General features: G+C 38.1%; 1 protein-coding gene across 8 annotated transcripts in view; it reads right to left on the bottom strand.

Moving 5' to 3' along the window:
• Grip (Glutamate receptor interacting protein) overlaps positions 1-17,539 on the bottom strand; it is a 475,280-nt gene that overhangs the window by 122,563 nt on the left and 335,178 nt on the right. For all 8 annotated transcript variants that reach the window (XM_067137515.2, XM_067137509.2, XM_067137516.2 and 5 more), the window contains 3 exons: positions 11,579-11,884; positions 2,018-2,214; positions 1,820-1,942 (listed from right to left, as the gene is read on the bottom strand). In XM_067137515.2, coding sequence (XP_066993616.2) covers positions 1,820-1,942; positions 2,018-2,214; positions 11,579-11,884 — 626 coding nt within the window. The remainder of the gene's footprint in view (positions 1-1,819; positions 1,943-2,017; positions 2,215-11,578; positions 11,885-17,539) is intronic.

Here is a 17,539-nt window from a genome sequence, read left to right as displayed (position 1 = left end):
CATAAAAAATGCCTGCAAACCTATAAAGAAACACCTTCTAACAAGAGAAATGTGCAGGAAATGTCTCTTGTAGGCATGTAGTCATCAGGATTGGACAATGGAATATTAGATGAAAGTTTTTCTCTCTGATGAGAGTTACTCTGAAGTGCAGGAGCAAGGGCAAAGTGTTCAATATGAGTGCTGAGTGAAGAATGAGACAACAACTTCAGCACATTTGCAACAGACTATAAAACACCCCATGAAGATATTTTGGGGATATTTCACACACTAAGGACCGAGAACCAGTTGACGGGCTGATTAAATCTGACCAGTACATCTAAAATTGTTGGTGAACTGTAGAAGTGATTTCCAGATGGTGACTGAAATTTTCAGCAAGATATGGTTCCTTGCCATACTCCAAAGAAAGTAAAGAAATTCTTCAGTGACAACAATATTTGTGTCAGAGTGGCCAGGGAACTCTCTTGATATTAATCCAATAAAAAACATGTGGGCTACTTGCAAAAGGGGACTTGCAAAACTTGACTTTTCCACAAAAATACACATTATTTTTAACATTTACAGCTTGCTTTATGTTGCACCAACACAGATGGGATAGGAAAGGACCAGGAGTGGAAAGGAAGCTGTCATGGCCTGGTGTGAAAATGGGAAACCTGGAAAAACATCTTCAGGGTTGCTGACAGTGTGGTTCAAATGCACTATTTTCCAAATGCAAGTTCACAGCAGTGTGACCCTAAACACACAGTCAACTCGCTCAGTAAAAATACACATGATAGAGTCTCTGGTTACAGTGTGGTTTCATGATGATAAAAATATGTGCTCAAGGCTTCTGGAATCTATACCAAATCAGGTAAGACAACTTAGAAACCACAAAGGAGGACATATTAACTATTAGCAAAAATTGAAGATATGTATTACTTGAATAAGTGTAAAAAAATCGTGTATGTTATTGTAGTGTTCCAATAAATTTCCATGGGACTATGTTAAATATGCTGCAAGCAAGCAAACAAAATGTTAGTATTCTGCTTTGAAATCATCCACCCATTACTCATACAAACCCTACAGAACCTTGGGTCTGCCCAACAATGGCTGTCCAATCAGATGGAATGACATTTTCAGCTGTAAAACATTTTTCTAATTCCTATATCAATATTCAAAGTGAGCAAATTTCTTTTCTTAAGGAAGGCCTTCCTTGCTTGTGCTAGCCTGCATTTTATGTCCTCCTCACTTCTGTCATCATTAGTTATTTTACTACCAAAGTAACAATACTCATCTACTTTCTTGAAGACTTCATTTCTTAATCTAATATTTCCTGCATCACCTGACTTTGTACGACTGCACTCCATTACTTTTTTTTTTTGGACTTATTCATTTTCATCTTGAACACCTCACCCAAGACTCTGTCCATACCATTCAGCAACTTCTCCAGATCTTCTGCAGTCTCAGATAAAATAACAATATCAGGGAGAGGATATAAATTTGAAGTTATGTTGTAACAAAATGATACAACCTGCTTGACCCCATTGTTTATTCTTTCACATGATTTTGTATAATTTTCTTTAATTTTTCTAATTTGTTGAAATGTGAAATGTATTAATCTGATACAATGCACCATATTTGGTGCATAGATAAATTGCACCTGATGGAGGGTTAAACATTTACCCCCAACTTCCCATTCTCTCACCCTTAGAGACTGTAATTATTATTATTATTATTATTATTATTATTATTATTATTATTATTATTATTATTATTATTATTACTACTTTCTTAACACTAAGAAGTTGACATTTTCTTATCTATAAAAACTGAGAACCATTACCCGAGTCATGTGGAACATCGCCCTTGGTTCTGATGAAGCGAGCTCGACGCCGAGAGTTGAGAGTACTGAATCCTGAAGGGCTTGGGCTGGGGCTTGGAGGATGAAGTTTTGGGCCCAAAAGACCTGAAATATTTTCATACATTATATTTGTGCTTAGCTACACATTTTGAAATCTTTGAACAAATGTGCTATAGTTACCTCTGTTCCTAGCACTGTTGTCAGACAGTCTCCAACCACAATTTATATGAGCTCGAGGGAGGATTTCCAACATTAGAGTGCCTCCCTGTGCTTGGCGCTGTAGCTGTAGCACCTCAGCTGCTGTCACGCCAGGAGAGCAGTCTAATCGAGTGTCTCCCACTGCCAGCACCTGGTCACCAGCATGAAGAGCCCCACATCTGCACAAAAACTATCACCTAGTCTAATATTTTTAGAACACAAATTAAGTTCCCTCCTTATTGTTATAGTTTTGATAAACCATAGTTAACTTTTATCATAATATGAATTTCTTCAAGGCAAAGTTGGTGGTAGCTAATAACTATAACAAGTAGAAGTAACTAGTGTTATCACTCCTTCCCTTATCTATGGTGGTTAGTGGAGTGTCTACCAGTTAGCACTGCAAACAATGCTGGCAATTGCCAAACATGTGTCTGAATCCGCTGGTAGATAAGTTAGTGCATGAGAAGTAGGTGCGAAGTACTTTCAACCTTGTTTCTATCCACATTCAAAGACTAATACGGTGCCAAAATTGTTCCTTGTATGCGATATCAAGGCATGGGAGTGATAAGTGTTTGTCAGATAATAATTATACCTTTCTGTTCTGCTCTGTTCTTTACTGGGTGTTAGGCATTTTTCAACCTGCCACACTGAAAGGATCTCCTTACATGAAGTGTTCATTCTTCTTCAGCGAAAAGGAAATCCAGAGAGACTCTGAAGATCAGAAATCTCCTCGCAAACTTTCAAAAGTAGTGGATGCCTGCTAATGGTGAGTGTTTTATTTTAATTCATTTTGTGTGTAATCTCTTGCATGTATTTTCAATTACTTTAAATAAGCTCCTTTAATTTTTTTTCAGGTTATGCCCACCTTTTGACGATGACCATTGAGGAGTCATTGGAGTCATCAAGTCCACATGATCTGACCCCATGGTTAGCCAGGTCGAGTCTCATTGGTGAAAAAAATGTCACCATCAGAATGTTGGCTAACAGGGTAGGAGAGGTGGTGGTATACAATTTCTGATCACTAGAGTGTGTGCCAAAAGCTTTGATTAAATTCTGCAGTGTTCATATGGAGTGATGGTATACAACACAATGATGATTTGTACGTGGGATGGGGATGTTAAGCCTTGAGCGGGACACCTTGATGCTATTTGACAGGAGTAGGCTATGTGCTGGCACTGGGTTTCACCCACTCCCTTGCTGCTATTACATATCATGTCATTCATTTCATCTCATTAACTCCTGAGTTGAAGTTATGGGAGGGTAGTTTAGAGCAGAAAATTCCCCTGTGCATAGTGCGATCCATGCGCACCAATTCTTTGCTCAGCACAGTGTGCCTGTTCTTAAGCATCCACCGTACTATCCTGATCTAGTCCGATTTTCAGTACAGCTATACAAGCTTCTGTCAAGTCACATCAAGACATATTTGACATCTTTGTGTGTCGGTAGATTCAAAGGAGTGTCAACAGTATAATCCATCCCAAAGTTTACAACTACTGTAAATATTTCTTAAGTTATACATAGTCAACTCATATACAGTATGTGGAATTACTTCAAATAATACTATGCAACTGGTATAAGATTAAAATTTACATTGAATTTTTTTACTATTTTTTTTTTAAAACCCATTTTGGAACCTAAGTAGCATAACGACCTGCTGTGTCTTAACCAGAGCCCCCTTTTGCCACCACTTTTCAGAGTTCCTGAAGGGCCTTCACAGCTATCGTAGCGGTCCCAGGGCCCTCAAAGTCCCCACTGTACTTCACCCCTACAGGCAGCCCCCTACTTTGGCTGTCCAAACTCCATGGACCAGGCGATGGAATGATATATTTTTTTAACACACATTTTTTATTTACAATAGCCTGCACTGGTCGAATGCTCTCTAACATTTCATTTATTTTCTCTGTTGCTGTTTATTCTTTTCTTGAATACTGTTCCACTCCTTCACGCCCTTCCCAATGAATGAAAATTTACCCCAGTCGCTTCTGCTAAAATTCATTCTAATTTTATATTTGTGGTCAGTCCTGCCGATATAATTATTTTCCAACTGAAGCCTCTCACGAATTTCTCCCCATGCTTCTTCTCCTGTATAGGCTCTATATAATCCTATAAGTCTAGTTTTCTCCCTTCTCTTATTTAAAGTTTCCCACCCAAGTTCCTCTAACATTTCTGATACACTACTGTTTCTCCTGAAATCCCCTGTTACAAATCTTGTTGCTGCTTTCCTCTGCACACTATCTATTTCTTTTATTAGGTATTCTTGGTGAGGATCCCAAACACTGTTTGCATACTCCAATAATGGACGAACCATACTTAACTTTTTTCTTTTAATTCTTTGTTGCATCCTTTAAGTAGCCTCATTATGACATGTAACGATCTGTATGCTTTCCCAACAATGTCATCAACATGACCCTTCCAGTGCAAATTACTTTCAAATCTCACACCTAAGTATTTGCACTTGCCATCTTTTGGGATAATTACCTCATCCAAAGTATATTCAAATTCAGTTTTAAAGCTCCTGTTTCTAAATGTTGTAACAGTTGATTTGCCTCCATTAACCTTCATATTATTTTCTTCAACCCACTGTTGGATACTTTCAAGGTCCCTTTGTAATTCTGAACAATCCTCAATATTATTTATTTCCCTATAAACAATTATATCATCTGCATACAATCTTATTTTTGATGTTATATTGTTCCCTAAATCATTTGTGTATATTAAGAAAAGTAACGGACCGATTATACTACCCTGTGCGATTCCCTTCCAAACTTTCTCTTCCTGTGATATATTATTTCCTACTTTGACTTCCTGAACCCTTGAATTTAGAAATGTTCTTATCCAACGTATAACCCTTACGTCCAATCCTATTCCCTCCAATTTCTTTAATAATATTCCATGTTCCACTCTATCAAAGGCTTTGGAAAGATCTATGGCTATGCAATCTAACTGGCCTCCTGAATCCAACTGATCTGATATGTCCTGCTGAAATCGCACCAGTTGTGCCTCACAAGAAAATTTCTTCTCAATCCTCCTGTCTATTGATAAATTACCACGCCTTAGGATGGCTGTCAAAAACTTCTACCATCACAGAGTAGTGGTGATTGGGAATTACAAGTGGGAAGAGGGCAAAAAATTTACAGACAAGAAAAAGTACCAGAGTTTGTTAATAATTAAAGAAAATAAAGGAACAAATTGCTGATAAGACAACAGGACTTTTACAAATTGCTTTCTCTTAAATACTTCTATAATTCCTAGTTTCACGCTGCTAAAATGGAATAGAAATGTAATGTTATCTCCACAAAGTCGCCCCTTAATCGCTGCCACTGCCATCACAGTTCTCCTGAAATTTTTGCTTAGAACTCTAAAAATATCTTTCTGTGCTACAATGAATTGTAATTAAATGGACTTTGGTAAATAGTTAAATCTTGTTGCAAGAGTATGTTCAGAACAGAATGTATATTTACAAAACATTCATATGAAATAAGAGAAAGAAATAAGCTTGTTTAATCTGGAACACTTCCAGCGTGGATTTTCCATTTCGACTTTTGGCTCGAGCATTTCGAGTTGAACATCAGCCAAGTACAAAGATGATGGTCTTGAGATTTTATGTTAGTAGCAAAGTCAAAGCTGTTGGATGGTTACTTGAAATGATTTCATTCCTTCATGGTTACCACCTCATCGTCACTGCACTTAAAGATCAAATGTCATAGACAAGGAAACCTTCATTGAGCATTTATAATTACAGTAGGTATACTGGTAAGACATACAAATAATATAAATCATAATACAGGCATGTACTGTACAAGAACAGTAATCATAAAAATGTTGTCGTTTGTTGTTGCCACTGACTTCATTTGACATTGAATCCACTACCAGTAGAGTACCTTAGGAATAAAAGGCCAACAACCAACCAATTGACATTGAAATCAACTATCCATGAAAAGCTCCAATATCTACCTTATTCCTGTTTTTTTTCTGTTAATGTGCTTTGTTTGTTTGTTTCTTTCGTTCTTTCTTTCTTTCTTTCTTTCTTTCTATTACCGGGCCTATGGTTATTGCATAATTCTGTCTAGAAACAGACTACCATCACATTGTTGCATTTTATGTTTACCTCCAATCGATGTTCCAGAATAAGGGTCACCAGTGTGTCCCATGAGATATTGTCCAGATCATCATATGTCGTCCACCAACCTGTCTCTGCCCAACTGTGCAACCAAGTGCCGAAACCTTTGATCCAAATCAACATGCATGCACTCGGCAATCTACGTAATTAACCAGGAATCTGGATTCATCGGACCACACAACCTTTTTCCAACTATCCACAGTCCAGAATCAGTGATTTTGTGCCCACCTCATGCGGCTCACCCACTGCTTTTGGTGGAGTCAGCATTGGGATACAAATGGGTCATCAGCTCCACAGTTCCATGCTCAGCAGTGTTCGGATGAACTGAGTGCTGGGAAACATCATCCTGGTCATTACTGTTGTACCAGATGACGATTTCTCATGCTCACTCCAAACAATGCACTACAGTCTCTGCTGGCCTCCGGCATCAATGATCCACTGTCAACACATCGCTCAACGACACGTCATTGTTTGCTCATCGTTGCACCACTTTCGATACATGTTCACAACAGCGTCACGATATCCACCCACAAGCTGCACCATTTCAGAGATGCAGGTACCAAGGCGCTGTGCCATCACAATTTGCTCTTTATCAAACGTGGAGAGATTGGCAGATTTTCTCGTTCTGATTTCAGAGACACCACCAGCAGCAAGTCTGTAGACCTTCCCTATATATACCATGCTACCAGCATATCACATGTTACTATCTCCGCTCCAGGCATGCTAAATGTACCCGAGTTGGGCTCGTCATAATGCAGTGGTTCATCTGTATATGTACTAGTTTGCAGCCTGTAGTAATTTTATTTTCTTATTCAGTAATTTGAAACAATGCAAGAATGAAATAACTTTGATTTGAGCTTCATGAAAAGTGACTTACAATGACCCAGTTATAAAATAAAATACTGCATATGGTTGATAGAGGAGAAAACATGTGAATTTTTTTGTTCACTAACCTCCATATGGATTCACTATTAACCTTTAATAATTTTGAAGCAAATAATGAAGTCATATTATAGCCTACCACATGCCAAATCAAATACAATGTGTACATGCAGGATGAGGTCAACGTACCACATAACAGGCGACAGTTATCATTTGAACGATACCACATGTGAATTCATAGAGGAGGATTACAACTAATCTATATAAATAAAATCATAATGACTACGTGTCTGTACATTGACTATTTTAGTAAAATTTTCATACAGTTATCCATTTCAGGTGTAATAATGACCATCTGCATTTTCTTTAGCTTTTACACCGTAGGTTTTAGCCTGTAATCAATGGAAAACTTTTCACTTTTTACCCCCAAAATATATTGAAATGTGGAGTCAGTTTTAATGACTGTGCAGACCTTCATTTCCAGGTACAGTATTTTGTGGCTAAACGGTAAGTCGTATCATAAAACGGATGGCACAATCTCAGTTCAATTTGAAGTGGTCTACAACTTTGGTCCTGTGACTTTTAGCATCTCTCTATCCCTTATATGTTAGATTTGTCTCCATTTCTCGATTTAATACATTTTGCACTTTTTACACGTATAATTCATAGTTTGAATCACTTATATTAAAGATAGAATCATCTAATTCTACACAAACATTGGCCCACCCAGTAGTCATATGCGAGCTACATTATATGTTTGTAGTTGTCATATAAGTATCAGAAAAGTAATACACTGTGAGAAAACCTTACCCAAATTTCACCCTCTTCAACGTTTCTAACTCAGTCTCACACATAAATAGATGAAATAGAAGAAAATATCACAGGACCATCCATTTAAACCATTAAATGAGGCATCTTATGGTACAGTCCGTTTGTCGATATGACGTACCATTCAGCAGCAGTTAATCTTTAAATGAAGGCCTCCTATATTGTCAACATGCATATACTTTTGTATGTCGATCGATATATATTTACTGAAGTCGATTTGTAGCAATCTAGAAAGGATGTGTCTGCCATTATAATGAATATTTTACAAATTGATAGCGACTGTCAGCAGGAGGGTGTCTGCTATTGTAATCAGCACTCCCGACATAGACTTTGAGTGGCAGTAGGAACGGGGTCCTCTCCAACTCCTGTGAAACTGACATTAGTAAGATGGGCTTATCATTGTAATGAAGAATTCCCTTATCGATTTGACTGGCAGAAGGCAGGGAAGCATGTAATTTTGTTTAAACCTCCCCTACCTAATTGTGTTTGACAGTAGGCAAGGGTGCCCGCCATTATAAACAAATTTACCCATCTAAAATGACTGGCATTAGGCAGAGTAGCCTGCTATTATAACAGAAACTAACCAATTCTGTGTGACTGGCTGTAAGCTGACTGGCACTAGGAAAAGGGGCCTGTCATTATAATGATAACAGCACATCTCAATTTTGACTGCCAGTAGGGAAGGTGCCTGCCATTATAATAAAAACTCCTCAGCTGTAATCTGTCTGAAAGTAGGAAAGGGGGCCTGTCATTGTAACAAAAAGTCCCCAGATCGACTGTGACTGCACAGTAGGTAATGGGGCCTGCCATTATAACGAGAACTTCCTAGCTCGATTGTGAATGGCAGTAGGCAAGTGAGCCTGCCGTTATCATCACAACTCCGCAACTCGCACTTTACATTGGAAACAACGTATGGGGTCCTCTCTATGTTGTTTCTCAGATAATGCTAAGAGACATGAAATTTTAAAAAAATCCTATTCACTGTATGTAGGCCTACAGTAATTAATTTTGATATTCATATACAATGTAGAATACCATAGCAAAGCACGGGTACCTTTGCTAGTGTGCAATAATTAGCTAGTTAACTGGTTTTCTATAACATTAAAAACTATGGGGATAATCTCACAAATAATCAAAATTGTTGTCTAGTGAACAAGGGTAAGTTTTAGTCGGCGGCTCATTACTCGCTCATCATACTTGGTTGGATGAAGCCCTCCCTGATGACAAGACAATACGAATACTGATGTGTGACCTGCTGGCCTAGCCAGCTAAAATGCTGTGAGAATTATTTTCAGCTAATGGTTGTAAAATGTCGTACAAATAGCATTCCGAATTCATCATGATGTAAATACATGATTATTCTTTCTGAAAATACACGACTGATAACTATAATATAGTTAATTATAAAGCATATTTCAAAATGCTGTGTATTTGAATTTACCTCTAATGTTTTCAGCACTGTATTTGGTAGTTATTAGAACTGAAGGGCACCTTTTGTCGTTCCAAGACAACCACAATAAAACTGATTTATGTCCCACTGACTCCTATCTACGGTTTTTGGACGCACCAAGATGCCGAAATTGTGTCCTGTAGTTCCTTTACGTGCCGGTTTTATTTCTGTATCTCAAGGACATCCAAAGAATTCTGCATTAAACAAAAAGTCTGCAACACACAGTATATCCCATTTCTGATAACTGGCTATTTGGAGTGATTTTCTAACACTTAAATGTTTATAACTGAATGCACAATATGTACAGAGACAGGCAGATACCCTCACACCTCGTTTCCCTAGAACACCTCTTGTGATACTCTCATTTTCCACGATGGCTAAAAATGTAGCTATTGGGATCCAACTATTCTTCGAGTTGTTCACATAAGTTACATATATACACAAATTGATATCTAAGTTATATGCTTATGGTATACTTATGGCAACATTTCAACTCCCTTCTGCATGGAGTTCTAAACTCAGGTGCACCGAATTATCCCTCCTCCTTTCATAACCACGATGTTCGACTTGATGGCAGAATGGTCAGCGTACTGGCCTTCGGTTCAAAGTGTCCTGGGTTCGATTACCGGCTGGGTCGTGGATTTTAATCTTCATTTGTTAATTTTAATGGCCCGGGGGCTGGGTGTTTGTGTTGTCCCCAACATCCCTGCAACTCACACACCACATACAATACTATCCTCCACCACAATAACATATAACATGCAGTTACCTACACATGGCAAATGCCACCCACCCTAATTGGAGGGTCTGCCTTACAAGGGTTGCACTCTGCTAGAAATAGCAACACAAAATTATTATTATTATTATTATTATTATTATTATTATTATTATTATTATTATTATTATTATTATTATTATTATTATTATTATTATTATTATTATTATCACAATACACGATCTTGGTCCTCTATAACTATATCTCTCAGTCACTCCCGGGCTTACAAACGATCCTTTGTAGTTACTGCCGCTAGGCTGTGGAATACCCTCCCTGCTACCGTTAGGGATTTGCGTTGTCGTAGATTTAAGATGGATTGCCGAAGTAACTTGCTGAATACTTCTAGCTGACTTTACGATGGATGAAGTGTGAATCAGTGCATGAATGAGCATATTTTCAGAAAAATTTGAAATGTATTTGCTAGCTGTAGGTTTTTACTGTGTTGCCGTATTTTATTATTAATTGTTAGTTTTATTATTATCATGTTCATTTATATCATCATGTTGTACATTCTATAATTATTTATTTTATTACCATCTCCAAATTTGCTATTAAGTACTATATTATTTAAGAATATGTTTTCTATTTACAAAAAGTTGTATTGCTGTTAATTATTTTAAATGTTGTGGTTAAGTGTAAGATGGGCCTTAAGCCTTAACTTCGCCACAAATAAAGACGAATTACTCACTTACATTTTATGATAATTGAATGTGATCTAAAACTTTGAACAGGCGCTATATTTGATATGGTTAAGAAAATAAACAAATGCTCCTGATGGTACAGAATTGGACACTTTGTTCTGGTAATTTTTATTCATGCAACGTCTGTCATTTTGTTGTATCGTTTAGACTGTAGCTTCTCGCATGGTTGGCCCGAGGCTGATTTCCACTTCAACTCCACGTTAACTAGCTTAGATCCAGATTTGAAGAAGAAGATGGAGGGCTACCTCCTTCTCGATTATGGGCACGTCACACTTAGAGACGGGTGCACTGACTGGGGTGGTCCATCGTGTACTGACCCTCCCCAGCCAGAAACCAAAAAAGTCTTTTTAAGTATGAGTGAACAGGGAATAGCAATTAATAAAGATTTTATTTTTGTAAAGCTATTCAAGCTGGATTAAAACTATTCATAGATTAAACAATGCAACACATCACTGAAAATAGAATTTTCTGACTCTGGTGGTAAGCCATGTCAAAATATAAGTTTTTTTACAACATTAGCCTACACATTGACATTAAATATTCAAACATACAGATAAAATGCTGTTTATTATAGTTTGTTTCTAGATCTTTATATTGTTCATTGCATCTCCCAGCCCCTAAGAGAAAGTTCTGGGTGTGCCCCTGCTTATTGACACAGACCCAAAGTTGATACTTGCACTGAAGTTTGTACAGCCACGATGTCCTAAGCCTCTTACATGAGGAAACTGAAACAGACACCTTCATGTTATATGCACCCTCTACCATACATAAATTAAAATCAACTTACCTCTCAGCTATGCTGGTCGGCCGCACGCTCTCGATAAGCACTACAGAACCACAGTCCACACTACTACTGTCAGCAGTGGTGAGGGTGATTCCCAGATCCTTCCCAGGAGGAAGCGCCACTTCCACAAGAAGAGGTCCGGACGCCTGACGCACCGTCTCCAGAACACTCACGTCATACTCTATACCCAGAGTGGCGCTACGTTCCTCATGACGGTGTAGTAATGTTTGAGCATCAGCCAGAGTTACTCCTAGGAGAGAAGCACCATCCACGGATACTAGCCGGTCTCCTGGTTGGATGGAGCCCTCCCTGATGACAATACAATCACATTATGTACATTGTACTATCACCAAGCCCAGGAAAGCTGAATTACAGAAAGAAGAATACACTGAGAAAAGAGTAATTTCAAATATCAATTCACTTATCTATCACACAGTGAATAATATACAGAAAGCTTGTTAAAAATTCTTAGAGTATAAAAATAAGATATTTCAAATGTTCCATAATCTGTTGATGACTAATTAGTCGTTCGTACCTACACAACTGTTAAAATATGTTTCGTTGTGTTGGCTGTGCTTAGAATTTGATCACCATGAGGAATCCCTCTCACAGTTTGATGCAAGTATAATGGACTAGTATAACTTGGAAACAATTCTCTAACCCATGGGTAAATAATGTAAATATCGAGCTCGATTATTATTATTATTATTATTATTATTATTATTATTATTATTATTATTATTATTTGTGAGGTGTGGCTATGAAGTTGTTTACATCTATTATTATTATTATTATTATTATTATTATTATTATTATTATTATTATTATTATTATTATTATTATTATTATTATTATTACGTAGTTATGTTCGGACTTTATTTGGTATAAATCGTGATCATATTATTTGTGAGGTTATGTCATGAAACATCTGCTGTAACTTGATTATTTAGAGGAAGTACAAGTCGTAACAAGGTTTTATCAAAAATCATTTCGAGAAGGAGGAATCGGATCGCCCCGCGTGGTCCTTTCCTCCGGCGAGGCTCCCTCGAGGAGCGAGACTCCTGCCGAGCCCGCTGTTGCGAGCTCGGGCGAGTACCGTACGTACTCTAAGCGGCGGCTCTGTCTGTCGCCGAGAGCGGGAGTGTCGCGGTACGCGTGGCCGCGTCTCCTTCGATGCAGACGTTCGGCATTGGGTACCTACCTTCCTCGCTCAGTGTAGCGGGGATGATACGATGCGATCCGTCGCGGCTTCGACCCGGCGGGCAGGTTTTAAATGAACGTAACGCCCATGTTCGAAACACTTGTTAGCTCTGTGAAATTTTAATATAAGAACACGTAATTAATAGTACATAATTTATTATTACCAGTATATCCAATGCAATATTGTGTAACACACGAACACACGGTAATAGTCCAGAACAACGTATCTTTGTCTCTAGAGAGTTACAGAAAATTCCTTTCATAGTAAATAGGTTATTTGAGACTCTCGAAATTACAAGAAAATGTTGTGTCATATTCTCTATAAGCCTGGCCAGGAAATGTATATAAAGAGGCAGTCTTGGTAGTTGTTAACGAGTTACTAGTGAAAGCCGTGAACTCATGTTATTCTGTTGACATGCTAATGGAGCAATCTTCTTTTTCTTCTTTGCATCAAGTGTTCAAAATGGTGGTTTATTGATGTGTATGTATAATGTATATATAGTTTGTAAATAAAATAGTGTACACAATTGACAGCATCGTGTGTTTGCGTCTTTGTGGATACAACATTATGTTCATACCTACACGCCTGTTAAAATATGTTTCGTTGTGTTGGCTGTGCTTAGAATTTTATCACCATGAGGAATCCCTCTCACAGTTTAACACTCAAAATGACCTCAATCACACAGGCAATCAGAATTTAGTTCTTGAATACACATTGTGAGTCATATTCAAAACCAATTAAATCATATGATTGTAACTACATATCAGCCTTTGTTAACGGTTTGAATGTTTTAAGATTTCCACATTTCTTCCCTTCGTTCTTGTTTTGTCCTTTCATAATATTTGCTGGAGCTCATTTATTTTACAGATTAGTGAGTAACTAAGAGGGAGAGTGTGGAAGACTTCTTTTTCTTAGGAGCCAAAGTGGGGACTGTGGTCCTGAAATTAAAAGGCGGATTTCACTTGGTAAACACCATGGACTGTAAAAGTCCCCAATAAAGTACGGTAGTTTTAGAGCGCATAAAGCCACATATGCTACTGGTTGGTAAGACTATGAAGCTCAGTCTAACATACTCTGGCCATGTTATGCGATCAGGTTTCTTGGAGAAAAGCAACCATGCTTGGAATGATCAGCGGAACAAAAAAACCTGGCCGCTAGAGGACACGTTGGATATATATACCATTAAAGCAAGACACCATCATCACCCGGGGACAACCAAAGGAAGTAGTCTGGCACAAAACAACTTTGCCTGAATGATTGACATCAACGTCGATATTGTCAGAAGTAACGATGAAGAAATACGCTGAGTTACGTCATTAAACACTATTATTTGTAGAATTTGTAGAATTACCAAATCTTTGTTTTTGATCAATTCGTTGCAAAATGCTATACTGTTTGTTTTTTTTTTGCTAGGGGCTTTACGTCGCACCGACACAGATAGGTCTTATGGCGACGATGGGATAGGAAAGGCCTAGGAGTTGGAAGGAAGCGGCCGTGGCCTTAATTAAGGTACAGCCCCAGCATTTGCCTGGTGTGAAAATGGGAAACCACGGAAAACCATTTTCAGGGCTGCCGATAGTGGGATTCGAACCTACTATCTCCCGGATGCAAGCTCACAGCCGCGCGCCTCTACACGCACGGCCAACTCGCCCGGTTTGCTATACTGTAAAATCGTAAACGTTGATAATACTAAATGTAAAATTCGAAGTGTTAAATTTGCTAAATTGCTCAAATCTTATTGACTGAATATGTATCACTTGAATACAAATACGTTTGGTACAGAACAAAAGGGCAGAGACACTATTCGTGGAACAATCAATTATTTATAGATCAGAATAATTAATTGCAGGTACAATTAACTGAAGTAAGAATCTTAGCAACTGGTTCAATAGATTAAGAGCTTTACATTTTCACAACTTTTCCTATACCGAGGTCGACAGTATTAACCAAGTTCGGCAGTTCACGTGTTACAGCAATTTGCGTTTAATGTAATTTTCAAGCTTCTCAGTCTGTCTAAAACACCAAAAGTTATAACACATCTGTAAAATAAAAATACACTGATAAAGGAGCAGATATGTTATAGTGCTATAATTAGTGTTCTCGACAGACTAAAATGCTTTAAAGCTTGTCAAGTCAAAACGCCTTAAAGTTACAGTAACTGAGTCGACATGGCTTCCTTCTTAACAAATTTGCTTTTAGGAATTGAAGACCTCCCCGGAATAAGGATGTAATAATGTTATTAGCTTTACGTCCCACTGACTACTTTTACGGTTCTCGGAGACGCCGAGGTGCCAGAATTTAGTCCTGCAGGAGTTTTTACGTGCCATTAAATTTACCGACACGAGGCTGACGTATTTGAGCAAGTTCAAATACCACTGGACTGAGCCAGGATCGAACCTGCCAAGTTGGGATCAGAAGGCCAGCGCCTCAACCGTCGGAGCCACTCAGCCTGGCAAATAAGAATGTAACCAACACATTTTTTAGAAGTGATATTTTAGTGGAAATAGGATGAACCATCATGCTTCTATGCTGTGGTGTCATCTTACGTCTGATGCAAGTGTAATGGACTAGTAGGCTGTAACTTGGAAACAATTCTCTAACCCATGGGTAAATAATGGAAATATCGAGCTCGATGATTATTATTATGATTATTATTATGACTTGTGAGGTGTGGCTATGAAGTTTTTACACCTATTATTATTATTATTATTATTATTATTATTATTATTATTATTATTATTATTATTATTTACGTAGTTATGTACGGACTTTATTTGGTATAAATCGTGATCTATTATTTGTGAGGTTATGTCATGAAACATCTGCTGTATGTATATTAATATGAGTTTATTTAATGTAAGAACACGTAATTAATCATCATCATCATCATCATCATCATCATCATCATCTGTTTACCCTCCAGGTTCGGCTTTTCCCTCGGACTCAGCGAGGGATCCCACCTCTACCGCCTCAAGGGTAGTGTCCTGGAGCTTCAGACTCTTGGTCGGGGATACAACTGGGAGTAAGACCAGTACCTCGCCCAGGCGGCCTCACCTGCTATGGTGAACAGGGGCCTTGTAGGGGGATGGGAAGATTGGAAGGGATAGGCAAGGAATAGGGAAGGAAGCGGCCGTGGCCTTAAGTTAGGTACCATCCCGGCATTTGCCTGGAGGAGAAGTGGGAAACCACGGAAAACCACTTCCAGGATGGTTGAGGTGGGAATCGAACCCACCTCTACTCAATTGACCTCTCGAGGCTGAGTGGACCCCGTTCCAGCCCTCGTACCACTTTTCAAATTTCGTGGCAGAGTCGGGAATCGAACCCGGACCTCCGGGGGTGGCAGCTAATCCACGTAATTAATAATATATAATTTATTATTACCTGTATATATGATGTATAAATCCAATGTAATGTTGTATAACACACGGTAATAGTCCAGAATAACGTATATTTGGAACTAGAGAGTTACTGAAAATTCCATTCATTGTTTTTTTTTTTTTTTTTTTTTTTTTTTTTTTGCTAGTTGCTTTACGTCGCACCGACACGGATAGGTCTTATGGCGACGATGGGATAGGAAAGGCCTAGGAGTTGAAAGGAAGCGGCCGTGGCCTTAATTAAGGTACAGCCCCAGCATTTACCTGGTGTGAAAATGGGAAACCACGGAAAACCATTTTCAGGGCTGCCGACAGTGGGGTTCGAACCTACTATCTCCCGAATACTGGATACTGGCCGCACTTAAGCGACTGCAGCTATCGAGCTCGGTCCCATTCATTGTAAATAAGTTATTGGAGACTCTCGAAATTACGATAAAACATGTTTTGTCATGTTCTTCTAGAAGCCAGGCCAGGCAATGTAGGGTATATAAAGAGGCAGTCTTGAGGGTTGAGTGGATTTGTTTAACGAGACTTGGGTAGAAGTCGTGTTAGCCGAGTGTTTGAAGCCAAATACGTGAACTTTGTTGGGTTGGTAATTGGTTGACATGCAAGTGTTGCAGTCTTCTTTTTATTCCTCGTAGTAGTGTTTTGTTCAAGAGGGCAGTTATTAGTGTGTGTATATAATTTGTAAATAAACCTGTACATAACTGACAGCATTTTGTGTGTGCGTCTTTGTAGCTACAACATGTCTTATATTTGAAATTCAAGCTCGTTTACAGCCAGCTCCGTGGTGTAAGAGTAGAAAATCAGTCAAAATGGCGGACAATGCTTGAGTTGGTTCATCACCAGGTGTAATTATTTAAATAAATGCCAATTACATTTATATTTTGAAATATTTTCTAGATATTTTGATTGTTATTTTTATTTTTATACTAAAAATATTTGCTTCAGTTAGTGAGTAGCTTCGTGTGCCTTATCTACAGAACTACTTAAGATAACTAAATACTTTTCAATTTGGTATATTCAAGGTTAATTATATTCTTGTTAGTTACCAAACAAAACATTGATGATATAGTTACGTGGATGCGGATTTGTCGCCTTTTTTTGTTGCCTTATATGACAAATTTCCTCTTCTTTAATAACAAGACTGTAATTTTCTTAAATTTTTTGAATCGAATCCTTATTAAGAGCCTAGGAGAAAATCTGGCTGGTCTCACTTCCTATGTTTCAACATACACACATACATACAGCACCCAAATTGCCTTAGGCGGTATGGTGGAATATTTCATTCATTAGGTTCTGAGTAGAAATGAAGTAACATTCAAGAATTTTAACAAGGACTGCAGAGTTGTCACAGCCCACCAACATAGAATGTTTAATTAACCTTCA

Source organism: Anabrus simplex, chromosome 1, assembly GCF_040414725.1.
Source record: "Anabrus simplex isolate iqAnaSimp1 chromosome 1, ASM4041472v1, whole genome shotgun sequence".
NCBI lineage: Eukaryota > Metazoa > Arthropoda > Insecta > Orthoptera > Tettigoniidae > Anabrus > Anabrus simplex.
Note: the sequence above shows the minus strand (reverse complement) of the source record. Positions and strands in the feature narration are given on the sequence as shown.